We start from the raw sequence: 19,307 nt of genomic DNA on the forward strand, positions 1-19,307 counted from the left end.
TCTAAGCCATTTAGTGTCCATCTCTTGTGGACAGGTAATTGCCTTCTGTAAGATTTGAAAGCAGGTGGCTGCATAACAGGTGAATCACATTTTCCATAATATTAGAACATATGGAGCCAAAGCCCACTTGCCTTATCCTTGGGATTAGTCCTATTGATGTTCATTGATTTACTACTGGCATGAGCAAGACTAGCAGAATTTGGCCTATGCCCTGATCTACACTACAGGGTTAGGTCGAATTTAGCCACGTTCAGTTGATTTAAAAATGAATATGTCCATACAACCAACCCCGTTCCATCGACCTAAAGGGCTCTTAAAATCGACTTCTGTTCTTCCCCGACAAGGGAAGTAGCGCTAAAATCGACCTTGCTGGGTTGAATTTGGGGTAGTGTGGACACAAATCTATGGTATTGGCCTCCGGGAGCTATCCCAGAGTGCTCAATTGTGACCACTCTGGACAGCACTTTGAACTCCGATGCACTAGCCAGATATACAGGAAAAGCCCCAGGAATTTTTGAGTTTCATTTCCTGTTCGATCAGTGTGACGAACTCAGCAGCACAGGTGACCATGCAGTCCCCCCAGAATCGTAGACCATAGAATGTTTCTATGCTCCCCCACCATCTCCATCCCTGAGGTTATCACAGATTAGAAGGCAAAAAAAAACAAACTCGCGATGACTTGTTTTCCCAGCTAATGCAGTCCACCCGCACTGATAGGGCACAGCTTAATGCATGGAGGCATTCAGTGGCAAAGGCCAGGAAAGAATTAAGTGAGTGCGAAGAGCGGAGGCAGGACGTGATGCTGAGGCTAATGGGGGAACAAACGGACATGATAAAGCATCTGTTGAGGGAGCAAACAGACATGATGAAGCATCTGTTGGAGCTGCAGGAAAGCCAACAAGAACACAGACCCCCGCTGCATCCACTGTATAACCGCTTATCCTTCTCCCCATGTTCCATAGCCTCCTCACCCATACGCCCAAGAACACATGGGGGGGAGGCTCTGGGCACCCAGCCACTCCACTCCTTCAGTTGCTTTGGCCATTCTCTGACTGTCATTCAAACAGTTTGATTTTTAGTGTGGCTACAATAAAGAATGTGGCCTTGTCCTTCCCTCCTCCCCCACCCCACCCGGGCTACCTTGTCCATTATCTAATTTTCTTTTAAATAATAAAGAAAGAATGCATAGTTTCAAAACAATAGTTACTTTATTTTCAAGGGGGGGTGGTTGGCTTACAGGGAATTAAAATCAATAAAGGGGGCGGGTTTGCTTCAAGGAGAAACACACACAACTGTCACAGTGAAGCCTGGCCAATCATGAAACTGGTTTTCAAAGCCTCACAGCACTCCTTGCTGTGCTCTTCTAATCACCTTGGTGTCTGGCTGCTCAAAATTGGACACCAGACAATTTGTTTCAACCTCCCACCCCGCCATAAACGTCTCCCCCTTACTCTCGCAGATATTATGGCGCACACAGCAGGCAGCAATAACAATGGGGATGTTGGTTGCTCTGAGATCTGACCAACAGTGCCAGCAAGCTTTTAAACGTTCAAAGGCACATTCTACCTATCCTGTGCTTGCTCAGCCTGTAATTGAACTGCTCCTTACTACTGTCCAGGTTTCAGGAGCCATGGGAGCAAGGGGTAGGCTAGGATAGGTGCGACTGCCTGGTGCTGCCAGCTGGGGGTGCAGCCTGAGGCAGAAGCCTCCAGTTCACAATAGCAGCAAGTGATGGTGAGCTGAGCAGGCTCCCTGCTTGCTTGCCATGCTATGGCATCTGCACAGGTAACGCAAGAAAAAAGGCACAAAACAATTGTTTGCCGTTACTTTCATGGAGGGAGGGGCAACTGACAACATGTACCCTAAACCACCCATGACAATGTTTTTTCCCCATCAGGCATTGGGAGCTTAACCCAGAATTCCAATGGGCAGCAAAGACTGCGGGAACTGTGGGATAGCTACCCACAATGCACTGCTCTGTAAGTCGATGCTAGCTGCAGTAGTGAGGACACACTCTGCCGACTTAATGCACTTAGTGTGGACGTACGCAATCGACTGTATAAAATTGATTTCTAAAAATCAACTTCTATAAAATTGACCTAATTTCGTAGTGTAGACATAGCCCTATATGGAATAGAACCATTGCTATGTTCCAAAGCTTTATTTTTTTCTTTTTAGGTTATTCCCAACTATTCCTCCAGAGATGAATATGAGAAAATGTTTGCAATGGGAGTTACAATGTAAGATATGCTTTATTATTACTCTTGTTTCAAAGGTTTGCAGTCTTATATTAGCTAAACCTGAGTCAGGTACCAGTTACCTTTTGGTTAAAATTTCTAATGTAGATGGACTTTAACTGTGTTCCATTACTAAGGTAAGATCCTGATTCAGCACAGCACTTAAACACATGCTTAATTTTAAGCACAAGTGATCCCATCTGTGCTCAGCAAACAATTTAAGCACACTGGGACTTAACGTTAAACACATGTATAAGGACTCAGCTGAATCAAGGTCTAAAGCCTCGGTCATGACCAAGACATGATATTTTTGATATTTTGGAAATTAAATAATTGGATTACATTTTATTTTTTCATTGCTCATCCAGTTTGTGGATCAGGGGGATTGTTCACTCAATTATACAAGTCTTTGCATGTCATGGTGAGAGTTAACAGTTAACAGTTAGAGTGCTGTGAAAATCTTGAGGAAGTAGGTGCACGTGAATAAGGAGCAGAGGTGAAGGGGGTTAATACAGAGGATGAACATGGAGGCTTGCATTCTCAAGGGGACTATGAGAGTTAGGAATCTCGGGTAAAATTTTCAAAAGCACTTACGTGATTTAAGTGCTAAGTTGCACTGAAAGTCAAGTCACATCCACACTGCTAAACTGAAGCAACTCTCTGCAGCGAGTCTCAAAGCCCAAGTCAACTGGCTAAGGATTGCAGGGCTTGTGCTGCTAAGCTAGACATAGCCATGTAGACGTTCCTGCTCAGATTAGAGCACGGGCTCTGAGACCCTCTCCCCTCACCTGGTTTCAGAGATAAGGCTCCAGCCCAAATGGGAATGTCTACACTGCTCTTTTTTAGCTCCACAACACAAACCCAGCAGCCCAAGTCAATTGACCTGGGCTCTGAGGCTCACTGCAGGGAGGTGTTTTTGTTTTGTTTTGTTTTTGTTTTTGTTTTGTTTTTTTGCAGTGTAGACGTATCCTAAATCACTTTTGAAAATTTTATCCTCAGTTTTCATTGACTTTCAATGGGGATCCAGCATCTACATCACTTCATCCCCACTGGGAGTCCCAGCCAGAGTGCTTAGCCCACATAAAGCCATGTTTCCGGTTTACTTGTTTGTGCTGCAGCTGTGCACTCCCAAAGCTGCTTCTATACCCATATTTGACCTTATTACAATAAATAACCAGTGTTGGGCTTTTGAGGTGACACTGCCATTGAAGTTCAGCACATGGAAGAATGGCAAGATATTGACACGGTTTCCTCTTTTTGGTGGTGGTGGTCAATCACTTACGCATAATGCAGACAGGATCCAGGTACATTGTAAACGTGATAATACCAGGTTTTATGACAACAGATAACATAGCCACAGAAAATGCAGTTTTAATTTTAACCTTATTCTAAATTGAATAAAATGGACATCATTGTGCTCATTTCAATTGATAGGTATGGACAGATGACGGCAGGGAGCTATTGCTACATTGGACCACAGGGAATTGTCCATGGAACTGTGGTAAGAGATTTGGAGACGAGTCTGTACATTGTCTGCGAGAGTTGGCTGCCGGTGGGTGCTGAGCTGACCGTTGTTATCAGAATGCTCCTGACTACTAAAGGAAAATAGTTTTGCCACCTCATTAAGAGAACTGTAGCTCCTCCCCAAACTCTTCAAATCAGAGATGGAATCATGATCCAGATCCATAATTTGAGAGTATCTGGATCCAAGGTTTTAATTTGGGCCCATCTCTAGTTATAACAGGTGAACTGGCTGAACATGTATTGTCCTAGTACCTGCTCCATTGAATGTAACATGTTCTTGGTCCCTCATTTTATTTAGTACTGAAATACTGTATTTTGTGTCTGCCAGATTCTTCCTGCATAGTTTCTCAAAATCCTGTCTAAAGACTTGTGTGGACAGATTCTGTAACCCATGAGTATATCCACAGAGTCTTTTGGATTGAAAGGAACCTTTAATTAATATATATTCCGTTCCCTGGCCTCATGGCGGGATTGATTCTGGCACCGCTAAACCATCCACAAGACTTGGATGTCTTTTGAATATGTTCAGGATCAGGAATGTTGAGTCTACAACCTTGCTCGGCAGCTTGTTCTATTCTTTAACCATTCAAATAGTTTCTACCGATATTGAATGTAAATGATCCCTTAAACCAGTTCCATTGTGTTTCAAGCATTACATTCTTGCAAAAGGCTGGGAAGAGCACTTGACCCTCCTAAAAACGCCAGTACCTTAGAGCAGGGGTAGCCAACCTGAGCCTGAGAAGGAGCCAGAATTTACTAATGTACATTGCCAAAGAGCCACAGTAATACGTCAGCAGCCCCCCATCAACTTCTCTGCCCTGTTCCCAGCGCCTCCCACCCACCAGCAGTCCCACCAATCAGCACCTCCTCATCTCTCCCTGCACCTCCTGATCAGCTGTTTCATGGTGTGCAGGAGGTTCGGGGGGGGGAGGAGTGAGGGCACAGCAGGCTCAGGGGAGAGGGTGGGAAGGGGTGGAGTGGGGGGAGGGCCTGTGGCAGAGCCAGGGGTTGAGCAGTGAGCACCCCCCGGCACATTGGAAAGTTGGCGCCTATAGCTACAGCCCCGGAGTCGGTGCCTATACATGGAGCCGCGTATTAACTTCTGAAGGGCCATGTGGCTCCGGAGCCATAGGTTGGCCACCCCTGCCTTAGAATGTCTTAACCAATTCTACTTGTAAACAAATGTAGGCTTGACACAGTATATAATCAATGCAAAAGTACAATGGAGAAACAAACCTGTTAAATATCTTTAAATTTTAGGGATTTTAGGGAAAGGAGTTATGAATAATTGCTTTGTTGTGTACTATGTGTTAGCTAACAGTGCTGAATGCAGGTCGTCGCTACTTGGGTGTGGAGGACCTGGCTGGGAGGGTGTTTGTCACCTCTGGTCTTGGAGGGATGAGTGGTGCTCAAGCTAAAGCTGCAGTCATTGCTGGATGTGTGGGGATCATTGCTGAGGTAAGACCAAATCTTTCCCTTAAGCAACAAGGCCCATCACAGGGCATTTACTGATCAGCTAAAGACCGCTGGGGCAGCACGTGTCTCAAGCATTTATCCTAGCAAGTCCTGATTTTCATTATAGTGACCAGATATGAAAGGTCAATACAATTTCTCTTTCAAATGTTCCATTTTGGTACACAAAGCTTTGGGCTGCTTCATTCTGCGCTTCTGCATTTGGACTTCGAACACCCTGATCCTGCACTGAAGTCCATTGTCTCAGTCCCCGGATGCACTTTCCCAAATGCTGAATGGAGTGGGCAACCAGGGGCTGATCTCCCCTCCTCCCCCCACCACTCCCAGCATAACTTAGAGCAGTCTCAGAGCTGTTCTAAATTATACCAATTTGTAAAGGACTCCTAGAGGGAAGTATTTTGTCTGGGGAATTGCCACAGTGCCATATCCTCTTCCACCACACCACACCACTGATGTGCAGCCTCAGCTGGGGGGAGGCGGAATTTATCATTTGGCTCAATAGGAGTATTGCCTGAGCAAAGATTGCCAGAATGGCTCATGTATTTGATCCCTTAGAGGAAAGTTGTCTAACAACTGCCTCCCAGATTTTTAAAAAATGAGGGCAAGTAGCAGCGCAGCTTCTTCTCTTACTCCCATCTAGAGTAAGATCAATTTTTAATGATATTTTGCTAATATTAGCTAGCTTTTATCTGTAACTTAAAGACCACTAATGCATTAGCAGTCCGCACACTGGATGTTATGAGCCCATCGACTTTATAAAACGATGGATAAGCAGCACATCTAAAAGCCAAACAGTAGAATTCTAATGTTGATAAATGTAAGTATCCATAAGACTGAAATAAAATCCACCCTGATTTGAAATATAAATAAAGACAAACATTAAAGTCTCTTAGCGCCTGCATTTTTTGGTTGTTTTTATGTTCTGATGCTCCTTATAATGATTCTGGTTTTCTAAAGTTTTCTTTGGTTTCTAACCAGAATTGATCAAAATAATTATCTATACTCCAAAATGTAATAAACATAGATCAGGCATAGACTGGAATAATGGAGCTGTTTCATTATATAATCATTTATTCTTCAGCAAAAGTATAAAAATACAATTCTGATCCACTGAATGGAGCTTAAAGATCAATTTACCCCCCTTCTAATTTTTTAACAAACTTTTCAACACTATAGAATCTCATCTTGCCCTTCTTACTTGGACGGAAATATCACATTTCACACTTCATACTAAAGTTCATTTATAAACTATTTCAGAAGAGTTAACAAATAATGAATTGAGATTATAAGTATGTTACAGACATGAATAGTATAGATAGCTGTAAGCACATCAGTAGAAGGTTGTGGGTTCGAGTCTCATTCGATCTGACACTGAAAAGGCACCTCCAGTTCACCCATCTGCAAAATGGGTTCCCGATTAATTGGATGTGATGCTGGCTACATCATTCCTTTTTGTACCGTTAAGCTACTGTGCCTTAACTGTGCCAGCCTGATGAGGCATTGGCTCAGGGGGAGAGTGGATGGGTGGTTTTTGACATCAGTAGAAGGAGTTATAGATGTTTAAAAGCAAGAAACCTACCGAACTATGTCAGAGTTTCTCAACACAAAATTGGGTCACATTGCAGCTCCTGTCCCATAGGGCTGGCTGGGTTTGCCTCCCTGCTCCAGGCAGTGCAACCTCTGGGATCCTAGTGCCGCTCGAATTTGGCCCAGCTGTCATGATGACAGGAGTCCAGATAGGCCAAATGTGAATGAGTGGCACTGCAACCCCATGAGCCAGGTCACAACTCCACTCACACAAATTTGGTCCAGTCAGGGAGCGGGGCCAAACCTGAGCAGCACTGAAACCCTGGAGGTTGCAATGCCCAGAGCCGAGAGCCAAGCCCAGCCAGCCCCACAGCACAGGAGCTGCCAGAGCTGCCACTGTGGGTTGAGTGCCGGGTAGGATTGCCAGGTAATGCCTGGTCAAAAAGGGACCCTGGCAGCTCTGGTCAGCACAGCTGACTGGGCTGTTAAAAGTCTGGCTGGTGGCCCAGCGGGGCTAAGGCAGGCTCCTTGCCTGCCATAGCTCTGCATGGCTCCTGGAATCAATGGCATGTCCCCTAGCTGGTACCTAAACGTAGAAGCAGGCAGGGAGGTCCACATACTGTCACCACCCCAAGTGCCATCTTTGCAGCTCCCATTGGCCAGGAACTGTGGCCAATGGGAGATGCGGAGGCGGCATCTGCAGACAGGGCTGTGTGCAGAGCCACCTGGCCGCGCCTCCACGTAGGAGCTGGAGGGGGGAATGTCACTGCTTCCGAGAGCTACTTAAGGTCAGCACTGCTGGGAGCCTGCACCTTGACCCCCTCCTGCGCCCCTCCCCCCTGCCACAGCCCTGACCCCCCTCCCACCCTCCAAACCCCTCGGCCCCAGCCCAAAGCCCCCGCCTGCATCCCAAATCCCTCATCCCCAGCCCTACCTCAGAGACCTCACCCCCAGCTAAAGCCCTCCCCCCCTGCACCCAAGCCCCAGCCCTGATCCCATTCCTACCCTCCAAACACCTGTGTCCCTGCCTGGAGCACTCTCCTGCACCCCAAACCCATCCCAAAATCTGTACCCCCAGCTGGAGCCCTTAACCCCCCCGCACCCCTGCCCCAGCCCAGAGCCCCCGCCCATATTCCAAACCCCACAGCACCAACCCAGAGCCCCCTCCTGTACCCCAAATCCCTCATCTCCAGCCCCACACCAGAGCCCGCACCCCCAGCTGGAGCCCTCACCCCAACTCTGTTCCAGCCTGGAGCCCCTTCCATACTCCGAACCCCTCAGCTCCACTCCCCAGCCCAAAGCCCCTTCCTGCACCCTGAACTCCTCATTTCTGGCCCCACCCCGGAGCCCGCACCCCCAGCCGGATCCCTCATCCCCTCCCGAACCCAACCCCCCTTAGCCAATTTGGTGAAAATGAGTGAATAAGTGAGGGTGGGAAGAGCAAGTGACAGAGGGAGAGGGGTGGAGTGAGACAGAAGTGGGGCCTCGTAGGAGGGGCTGGGCAGGGGGTGGAGCAAAGGTGTTCGGTTTTGTGTGAGTAGAAAGTTGGCAACCCTAGTGCTGGGCAGGACCCAACACCCCGGGGAGGCAGGACCCAATAAAAACCACCCCAGGGCATCCACTTCCAGACTATTTACTGGGTTGCAACAGGCCATAAACATTTACAACTAGGTCCTGAGCCCAAAAAGGTTGAGAACCACTGACCTATGGGACTCTAGGACAATTAACTAAATACTTATTAAACCATTCATTAGTCATTTACTAACCCATCATACATATTTCCTTAATATAAAGTGTGCCTGAGACACTGTTGATTCGGATGAGACTTTTGCTTAAGTGAAGACTACAAGATCAGGGCCAGGGCTTACCAATACAGAACATTTAAAAAGGGGTTTTTTAAAGAGCTGATTGTTCACAATAGTGATAACATCAGACTGGGTTTAAGTGCCATATAATGCCCTCCCATTGGTAAGACCACAGTAGGATTGAACCTGTGCCCCAGACTCCAGCAGCAAGATTTTAAGTCATCTGAAGGGGACAAGTTTGGGCCAGCTCAAAGGGGAAAAGAACATAGCCAGTGTCATGACTCACAGGCCTCAAACCCAGGTCCACAGTGTGAGCCATGCATCAGCCCTCCACTTGGCAGCCTGCTGACAACTGCTGGACCCATGAAGCCCAACTCCACTTTGAGGTTCTGCCTCTGACATCCTATTGGTGGAGTCCCAAAGCAGCTGATTGGCCTGCTGGCTCTACTTAAGCTAGCAACGGGATCAGGAAGCTGGGTGAACAACTGGGATCCACCCTGCTCTGGACGGTGTACCTTGTGGCTCCTGCTTTCGCTCCCTTGGCTCATTACCTCTGACTCATGGTTCTAATCTCCTGTGTGTCTCCTGCCTCTGACCCCCTTGTTTCCTGACCTGGCCTGACTCAGGTTACCAACTCTTGGTTCTGATCTCCAGTGTGTCTCCTGCTTCTGATCTCCTGGTATCCTGACCAAAACGACTCCTGACTGTGGACTTTGGCTCTGATCACTAGATCTGACTGCCCGTGATCCAGCCTTGACAGCCAGTAAAACCGGTGGATCAGCTGGGAAGTCCATATAGAACTATGCAGAGCCTGGCCTATCATTTCAGTGGGCATTCTCTTCTGCACCAATCTCTGGGTCGCCTGTAGCGTAACCTCCTTTGCAGTCTTGTGGCCACTGGCTCTAGTTCCATGCCTGCACCCTACCCAACTCTTTGAGCGGTGTTGCAGGGTTGGAGGGGAATTACTGCTGGTTCTGTCTCATTTTTTAAGGTCTGATTCCCTGAAAGCTATTCATATGTTAGCAAAATTGTTGCAAACCCTGCATAGGTATGTTGGAATAAAAACGAAAGCTGTTTTAAATATATATATATATTTCATAGCTTCACTTTGGGGCATAAACTACTTGCTGGGGCCTCTTCAACCTATTACGCAGGGGTGTAGGGTTAGAGAAGAGAATCCCTAGCGTAACTCCACTAGTCCCACTGGAGGTACACTAGGTATGATGTGAGCCCATGTGGTTGATGTCATTTTAAAAACTGTTGACTTGCTGGTCAAAGAGCATAAAAGATTTTCTAGAATCTAATGAAAAGGAAGTTAATTTATTTGGGCGTGTTGGTGGGGTCTATGAAGTGAGATCCAAGATCCTATCAAGATAGGTCAGAAATACAGCATCTAGGATATTATAACACAGAGGATTTAGATAGTCCAATCAGTGCAGCACTCAGACTTTTAGAATTGTAGTAGCAGAACCCATTTATTTGTCACGTACCATTCTGCATTCTTTTCTCCATCACTGTTGTTTTGCCTGGTACTAAAACAGCATACAAAGAGAAGCAGTCTCCTCTATGTAACTGACTTCTTAGTGTGCTGCTCCACGGGTGTTGCCCCAAACCAGGGTTTTTTAATGATATGCCTAATCAGTGGCATGGGAATTGATGGAAAGTTTCACACACTGAAATAACTGGGCAAGAGGAGGCTTTCCATCAGCTTTGATGGGCATTATGTATTTTGGGCTTGATCTAACTTTTTTTGTTTACATATAAATGGCTTGGTGGCTGAAAATGGTGGAAAGAAAATGTTGAGTGTGGGCTGTCTGAATGTTTGGCAGTTTAAATGTTTATTATAAAATTGTGTGTGTGTGTACATGCGCACCAGCCTGGCTGCTTTAATCGGTTGCTGTGGTGCAGCAGAAAATTGGCTTGCATGAGTTTTTCAGCCTGTATTGTGTCTGGAACATCATAACTTGTATAAGAAGCCTTAGAGATGCATGTGTTTGCCTATTAATCTTTAAATATGGAGTCACTGCCAAAACCTCCATAGTACGTATCTCGATTTGTGTATGTCTCTGTCTCGTGCACATAGACACAGAAACACACCAAAACTAATGATGGTGCAGGGTTCAAATTTGGGATTCATCTTATCTGGACCCTCAAAGTTCAGAACAACAAGGGCATTGGATACTTGGGTCCCATTTTGACCCATTTTTTAATAGAAGTGACAGTTGGCTGGAAAAAGGAAAATTATTTTTTGCTCATTTTGTTTCCTTTTTAGCTGAGATTTTTGAAAATTTCCAAACGGCTCAAGAGAAGACCAAATCCAGTGATGGTTTTGGTTCAGCAAAACGTACCTTAGTCAGGGCTGGAGCTGGTGAAAAAATTGCTATCACTGTGTTTTCAACAGAAAATGGCTTTTTGATTAAACGGCCGTTTTAAATGACAAATTACAAGTTTTGCAGAAAATATTTGGGTTTTCATTGAAAATCTGAAAATGGAAACATTTTTTGTTTTCAGTTTTTCAGTTAAAACATGAACAATTCCAAGAGAAATTAAGAAATTGTTGTTAAAATTTTTTGTGGGGAAGATATTATTTCCTAATCAGCTCTCATTAAGAGTTTGTTTTTCTGAAACCAGATTGGTTTGGATCTGTCTCAGTGCTTAATTTGTGCTGGGCCCTAGCACCTCTGGGCTTGGCAGTTCATAGTCCCAGCACCTCTGGGCTTGCCGTATTGTTTATGAAAGTGAAAAAATTGCTTGAGCTCTGACATCTCTTTCATTACTAATTAAGCAGTGATCTGGCTCCCATTTTATTAAAACCACAAAGTCTGGGGTTGGGAAGTGGTTGGAGAAAAGATTCAACTCTTGTTTCATTCCTTGGTTGAAACAACAGAAACCAGAACTGATGGAATATTAGAAGCTAGAAATAAAAAACAACTCTTGGATCACCCAGCCCATCACCTTGAAGCCAATGCAGAAGTGTTGTGTTATGTACATTTATTAGTGTTTCATCCAGAATCGTTTGAGAGTTAAAGAGAGAATGGAGAAGTTCTTCGGTAGGTGAGATGACAGTCCTGAAATAAATATGCAATTTGTCTCAGGTTGATGAAGCTGCACTTTTGAAACGTTACAGGCAAGGTTGGCTGATGGAAATCACTGATAGCCTGGACCACTGCATTGCTCGGCTGAGGTATGACTCATGAAGTGCCGTGTTTGTCCTTACGTGTTAAATCCTGCTCAAGGGCTGAAGTAACCGCAGCAGCCCTTGCAATGCCCCACATGGGTATGTGGGGGAAGGATTATAGGATATCTCTCCTCATATCACCTCTGCTTTTAAATGAGGTAAATGAGAAGAGAATCAGGCCCATGTTTTAGAAATTCAGCTCATGAATTCTCCGTCTTGTTATTACTCCATAGCTCCATTACAGGATCTGGTGTGAAAAGGATGAGCTAGGTGAAAGTATAAAATCTCCATATTGGGAATGTGGATTTAAAGAATATTGTTGAGGTTTTTAGGTGAAAAGAATGGTATTTGGCTTGTCCAGCACCTTAACCTGTTCAGTATTAACAGCACACTCTGAGCTCTGTTTGCTCTGAAACTCTTTCAGACAGAAAGTCTGTCTGAATAAGAACAGTGGCTCGTCCATGCATTGTCCAGTTCCTGGTACAGTGTATAATCTTCTATTGCGTATGCACCTAGAACTCCCAGTCTACTCAAGAAATCCCTCTGCAGCATAGGGATCCTCTTGCAGGTTTAGGCTGATAGTGTTCATAACCTGTCTTGCTGTTGGAATCCACATATACATTTCTCTGTTCTTTTGAGTGACTGCTTTGGTTGTTTATGTGTAGTTTGTAAACTGCAACTATCCCAGATGATGAATTTTCTTCATCCATTTCCATTTTTACTCTATTATAGAGATGCAAGAGAGAATAAAATTACCCTCAGTTTGGGCTACCATGGGAATGTGGTAGATCTTTGGTAAGTACCAGATGGCAGATGGCACTTTTCTGTGTTAGTTAGCCTGGAACAATGTCCAAGCTTGTGGATAAAGGGAATTGTCCTTCAAACCAACCATTGAAGCTGCATCTTGACTTGTGGAGGTAAAGCTGGTGTCCAAATTGGGAATTACATTTTGCCGACCAAAGTACCCCTTTTAGGCACAAATGGATAGCTTTGGCTTTGGAAAGAAAGAACAAAGGTAACAAAACACAGAGTGGTGTCCTAATAAAATAATTTGTCGGTAATCAGAAACTAGAGAATAGTATCTTAATGAAAGACAATCCCTTGGTAATCAGAGTATTGAGAATAGAAAATTTGCTGCTTTTGTGGCATGATCCAAAGCCCATTGAAATCAATGACAAGCATTATTTATACTTATATCAGGCATCCACAAACAGACATTGCCAATCCAGGATATCCTTGTAATATTTTAAAATAATCTTTAGGGATATTCCTGAGAACTCCTAATTGGTGCTGTTGGTGCTCACAAGGAATATAACTATGAGGTGATGTTTGTGATGGCAGCCACCAGACAAGCAGTCTATATATTGTCTTTCCTATCCCTAGGGAGAGGCTTGTCTATGAACTTGATACAACAGGAGAACAGCTAGTTGATCTTGGATCTGACCAAACCTCTTGTCACAATCCGTTCAGTGGAGGGTACTACCCCGTGCAGCTCAGCTTTGAGGAGGCAAACCAGCTCATGTCTACCAATCCAGGGAGGTTCCGTACTCTTGTGCAAGAAAGGTAAACAATTACAGATTCATAGATTCCAAGGCTAGAAGGGGCCACCCACTGTGATCATCTCGTCTGACCTCCTGCATAACACAGGCCATAGAACTTCCACAAAATAATTTCGAGAGCAGATCTCTTAGAAAAACATCCAACCTTGATTATGCAGGTTTTGTGGCTAACCATTTCTAGGCTCAGTGTTTATTTTGCTTCTCCAGTGACCAGATTCTTTTCTTCCCCATAGTAGGGTTCATAGAATCAGTGGGTCAGACTCCGCTCTCAGCTCTCTCAGTGTAAATCTGTAGTAATGCCATTGAAGTCACACTGGTTGAACTCTTAGCTCCTGTGGCATGACTGCTTTCACACCAGTGTAACTGATATAGAATTGACCTCACAGATTCTAGAGAGGGAAATGGTCTGTCACATTTAGTCCCTCTACCTGCCATTGCAGGGTCATTCCCTGTTGTATATGAACTAAGGTCTGAAAATATCTTCTTGGATCTATTTCTAGAATTTATTGGGGTTTGTAGCCTATGTAAGGGTACCTAGCATGTGAGTTAGTTGTTGTTAAACATCGAGAGCAGAAAATCAACAACACCTTTATTCTGTATCCTTTCCAGGCTTGCTAGTAGTTTCACTAATTGGGTAGGAACAGGGAACAGTGCTACTGTTCTTCACTAAAACCCAGCAGGTGCTTGCAGTTACAGAGGTTCTTTGGCTCTGAGTGCTATCACTCTTCACCCCTGTTGTTCTCCTTCCTCTTGGAAACACTCCTGCTGAAGCGGTTTTTAACATCAGAGGCTAGAATTTGTGTTTGTCATCAGTTTGGCTTTGGCCCAGGGGCCAAAAATAATGATTTGAGTCTCCCAGGTCTTCATTTTAGATGCTGTTCTGAGGGCGATGCTGTGTGTAACAGCAAAGCTAATTTCCAGCAGGACCTTTTCGTAAGATGCAGAATAACTTAGGGACCCTAATCTCATTGGTTATGCACTGGTGTAATTCTGTTGATTTCTGATTTACACCATAGCAAGTGAGATTAGAATCAGGAGCTGTGAAAACAAGCAGTGAAAAAGGTATTCTCGAGAATAGACCTGGGGCCTGATTCTCTTCTTAATTAGCAATTTAATTCCATTGTCTTCACTCATGACTTATACCAGTGAAAGCAAGAGGAAAATTATCTACTGGGGTCTTTTTAATCTCTGTTTTTTGTGATTCTACTGTAGTCCAAGAAACAAGTGGAAACTGCAGCCAGTTCAAAATAGCCCAGACCTTGTGCGTGCTTTGAAGGGAAAAAGAAAAGGAGCAGAGAATTGCAAAGATCTCCAAGGAAGTGGTCAGAGAGGGCTGAAGCAGTTTCATTAGCTTCCTGATTTTTGATCTAAAACCAAGTTAGCAAATGACTTTGCTGGAGGAGGACTGTATTTCTGAGACCATTACAAATTTAAGAGCCCCAGCTGTATTGATTTTGAGCCTTTGCCAGTTGCCGGGGTTTTTCAGTCTATAACCACCAGCACTAGGAATTAAAGAATGAGGTTACAAAGATTAGCAGTGGCAGCTCTCTTGCTGCCTGAAATGTTTAGATCTCTGTTCCAGAAATAGGGAGGAGGCAGTGATAGGAGTTGCTCACATTATATAACGATCTGAAGTTACTTGGCCTTTAGTTGGTTTACTTTATCACTGGAAACTGCCAGCTCTGTGCTAAGAGGCAGTCTCTAGCAGTATCACCTTCTGCAATTTTTCCTGTCAGATCTCAGAAGCTGTGTCGGCTTGCTATTTGGACGGGAGACCTTTGGGAAGCACTGTTGTTAATTTAGTAGGTGACACTCTTCACCCTGGCTCTTAACCTGTGTCGCAGGTTGTTGTTAGCAGGTATGGTGCTGAGACAGGAGGTCTCCTCTGGATAACCCATAAAACCAAGCTCCTGATCACTTGTGGTCATTAAAGATCCACTGGCAGTTTTCATAATGGTGTGGGTGATAACCGGACTGTGTTAGCCAAATTCCTATTCAGGTACAATAACCACATTCTGCTTCTCTGAATTCATCTCTGTAGTTTCAGCTAGTTAAGATACTATTCTTCACTTCCTCTCCTGAGCTGTCGGGCAGTATTGCTGTGTGCTGTTGAACAGCTGTTGTGTTCCACCCCAGAGATGGCTGCATTTCTGAGCTGGATGAGGTGACTCCCGTGTTACTTACCTACCTCACAGTGGTGTTGTGAGGTTCACTTAATATTTGTAAAGCATTTGGAGAGCTTGGGGAAACAGGTGCTACAGAAGTGGAAAGTATTTTTATTTGGTGTCTGGTGGCTTAGAACATGAGTTGATCTTGAGTCTTTCAAAGTCATCTATCTCACTCTCCCCACCTTTTCACTGCCCAGGCCATATTAGCAATGCTAGGGTGTTCCTGACATTAATCTTTTATATAAGTGAATGAATCTCAGAGCTAACTTTCTGCCTTTTTATTTTCAGTCTGAGGAGACAAGTGGCTGCTATAAACAGGCTGTCTGATAAGGGCATGTTTTTTTGGGACTATGGCAATGCTTTTCTCTTGGAAGCTCAGAGAGCTGGTGAGTAGATGCTGGCTTTCCTAGACGTAACAAGGGCACTTCTCTCCTTTCCGGCAGGTAAAATATAGTTCATTACCTTTGTTACAATCGATTTGGAAGACCTGTTCTATCAGTCAGAGTCAGTCCTACCTGGACGTTAAATTAGTTCCATTCTTTTTCTCATGCAGGCTAGTGGTATTGGGCTTTATTCTGTAGTGTTTGTTTCTGATTTTCAGAGGTGCTGAGCCCCCACAGTTCCAAGTCAAGTCAGTGGGAGAAGTGGGTGCTTAGCACCACTGAAAAGCTGGCCCTTTGTTTTTAAAGTAACAGCACTGACTTTTTTGAGGGGGTCGATGAGAAGCAAAGTCTCAGTCTTTCCTCAAAGGAGAAAAATTAAATACGCATTTTTAAAGTGTCCTCTAATTTCACATCCACAACTTTGCACCCAATGTTGGGCACAGATGATGGACTCCAGCGGCCAAGCTTTCTAAAGACAAACCTCCATTCTGTTGGCACAACTTGCGCCAGCAAATGAACAGAGGGTACCAATTTGGATACTCATACCTCCATTCTACACAATGGAGCATCCTAGTCTGCAATTTTCAAAATAAGGTCCTAATCCTACAGCTGCCTCTGTGTGAGTGGATTCCTATGCAGAGCCCCACTGGTGCAGGAACCTGCCTATGTGGAGGTGTTTGCAGGATCAGGGCCTAGGATTATAATTCCCTTCTACATCCCGCCCCTCACAACACTTATTTTTAATTTAATGCCCCTCTCCATCCTGGACAGGAGCAGGTGGCAAATGTTACAGTTCCAGATGGCTCTGTTGCCCTTAAACTCAAGCCCGCCAGAGATTTACAAGAGAATCTTCTAAAGCCTTCTTAGCATTGCAAACAGACCCTTGCAGCTTGCCAGGATGCAGACCAGACAAACTGAAAGTACAAAGAAAACGTAGCAGACATCTGCTTTCTTTAGGGGTAGAATATATTGCTTCAGATCCTTAACTGGTGTAAATCAGTCTAGCTCCACGGAGCTATGCCAGATTACACCCGCTGAGCATCTGACCCAATATATTTCCTTCACCTGATCTTCAAACTAGGTTTTGTGAATGGTAGGGCATCAACATTTAAAGCACTAGCAATTTTCACGTTAATCATTTTGTAAGAGAAAATGTCTAAGGAGCAGGGCCAGCTCTTCCATTTAGGCGGCCTAGGCAATCGCCTAGGGCACCAGGATTATTGGTGGGCAGCATTTTGCCGGAGGGAGCAGCAGGCGGCTCCGGTGGAGCTGCTGCAGTCGTGTCTGCGGATGGTCGGCTGCTCCCGCGGCTCCGGTGGACCTCCCGCAGGCACCACTGCGGCAGCTCCACCGGAGCTGCAGACCAACGGACCCTCCGCAGGCACCACTGCAGCAGCTCCACCAGAGCCGTGGGACCAGGGCCCGGGGCGGCGAAATTGCCGTCCGCCTAGGGCGCTAAAACCCCTAGCGCCGGTCCTGCTAAGGAGGCAGCCTCAGAAATTCTATTTTTAGTCCATTGCATCTTTAAACTATCGAAATGAAAAAGCTGCCAAGACATCTCCCTGCAGAATGGTTGTTTAAAATATATGAACAAGGAACATGTTTAGACCACTTAAAATGTTCGGGGAGGGGACTCTCCCTTCTACTGTGGCCCCTGCTCAATGTACAGTGGCTGTAAAAGTCCCTTGGCCAGCCAGGGAAAAATTTCTCTGATTCACGCACTGTACTGACCAGTCATATGCTGATCTATGAGGTCCCCCAGGTTTAAGAGGCATGGCTAAGGGTGGGACAAACATTCTAAGCTGCTCTGTGTTACAGAGCTGGTGGTAGGCACATGGCTAGCCCACCTTTGCACTTCCCCTCCTGAGATACAAGCCTGGCTGGGGCAGGTTCTGCCCACAGAGCAGTCTAGAATTGGAAGGGCACAAAAGTGCCTTCACTCCTTCCCCTCGGGCCGTGAGTTTTGTGGTGCAGCACAAAATCTCACCCTAAGGGCTTCGGGTCACTTTTTAAGCCTGCCCTGTTGGTGATGCAGGATTTGGCAGGGTATTTTCTTTTCTTTTACAAGCTGACATTTTAAAACTAGAAAATAAAAAATGAGCAATTAAAAAAAAATAAGGAAAAGAAAGCAGTAGGGTTGGCTTTGAGGATGTCTTGGGAGGTGGCTTCTGCAAAATACAGGACCCGGTGAATATCATTAATTTGTTTGATTGCATTCATCTGTTGTTGCCACTCATTTATTCCCAGTTTTGTTTCTTCTAACAAAAACATTTAAAACAAATAGAAGAGATGGTGAGAGATTTTAAGAGAATTTCTCTTGGAGCCTGAAATGTTAAGTCCCAGGAGAGCATAGTGTTTCTAAGGCGGAGAGAAGCCAAGGTGGGCCAGCTGTGTCAGTTTGCTTCTCTGCTCTGGTTTAATTTAGAGCAACCTGTATTGCTTCTCTTGTGGGAAATCCCATAGAAAGGGGGAAGAAATCACAGAGGTCTTCCTATAGATTTCTCCTGCCTTTTTCAATTTAGGAGGTGGTTGCTCACCCTCAAGGTATGAGCTGTGTGACTTTCCACAATCCCCAATATATACAGGAGGCCCTGGCCTTCCATGCAGAAGCATTTTGTCTGAAAGTTGATTCTGGGGACCCTGTTCCCTCTGCGCATCCAGCTTTCTGGCAGAGCAGCTCCAGTGGAGGACTGCCTTGGCCACAGCTGCCTCCATCATTCCTTTAAAGAAGATCCTCTGCTGCCCACCACCCTCCCCAGGTCCACCCAGTCCCCACCCCTCCTTTCACACAGCACCCCTGAGTGAGATCTAGGAAAAGGAAGGTACCATCAAGCAGAGGTCTGACCCCCTTTTTCGGTGTGGCAGGGGAAGACCTGTGCAGGCAGGGATGCAGTCATGCATGAACTCAAGGGTACAGTCTGGCCCGTTTGTAGCTGTTCTTCTCATCAACTAATGTGCATTTAAAATCCTTTTGCAGGTGCTGATGTCGAGAAAAGAGGAGCCAATAAAATTGAATTCCGATACCCTTCCTATGTTCAGCACATTATGGGGTATGTTGGAAGGAATAGATAACTTGGGGAAAAGAGCTATTTCCATTTACTGTAGAAGCAGAATCATAAGCGAGGCTGCTTTTTAGGAGAATACCCAAAAAATATGTTAACTTGGAGACCCCACTTACAGGGCCAAACCTTGCCTAGGCCCATTGAAGAGTAAAATTCTGGTGATGGGGAGGGGCCTTCAGCAAAGAATTATCTAAGACATCCCATCATGTCTTGATTCTATGTCACTTGCACTAGTATTACCATTGTGTGGGCCACGTGCTCATTTGCACTGGAGCAGTGCCCAGCATGGCTAGGAAGAATGTGTGTATGCTGGAGTAATGTAAAACAACTGGAACAAGGCCAAGAGTCTGGCCTATGGACTCTGTTGACTTCCCTGTGGTTACTCCTGTTA

The 19,307-nt window shown here is 45.2% G+C and overlaps 1 protein-coding gene across 3 annotated transcripts in view; it reads left to right on the forward strand.

Moving 5' to 3' along the window:
• The window catches only part of UROC1 (urocanate hydratase 1), a 67,429-nt gene that overhangs the window by 19,830 nt on the left and 28,292 nt on the right, over positions 1 to 19,307 (forward strand). For 2 of the 3 annotated variants that reach the window (XR_007775240.1, XM_050960558.1), the window contains exons 6-13: positions 2,179 to 2,240; positions 3,672 to 3,738; positions 5,076 to 5,219; positions 11,662 to 11,750; positions 12,477 to 12,539; positions 13,128 to 13,307; positions 15,760 to 15,857; positions 18,832 to 18,904. Coding sequence is in view for 2 of the 3 variants with exons in the window: in XM_050960558.1 (XP_050816515.1) it covers positions 2,179 to 2,240; positions 3,672 to 3,738; positions 5,076 to 5,219; positions 11,662 to 11,750; positions 12,477 to 12,539; positions 13,128 to 13,307; positions 15,760 to 15,857; positions 18,832 to 18,904 (776 nt within the window). In the remaining variant the exon portion in view is untranslated. The remainder of the gene's footprint in view (positions 1 to 2,178; positions 2,241 to 3,671; positions 3,739 to 5,075; positions 5,220 to 11,661; positions 11,751 to 12,476; positions 12,540 to 13,127; positions 13,308 to 15,759; positions 15,858 to 18,831; positions 18,905 to 19,307) is intronic. The other variant, XM_050960560.1, reaches the window with a different exon arrangement.

This window comes from Gopherus flavomarginatus, chromosome 6 (genome assembly GCF_025201925.1).
Source record: "Gopherus flavomarginatus isolate rGopFla2 chromosome 6, rGopFla2.mat.asm, whole genome shotgun sequence".
NCBI lineage: Eukaryota > Metazoa > Chordata > Testudines > Testudinidae > Gopherus > Gopherus flavomarginatus.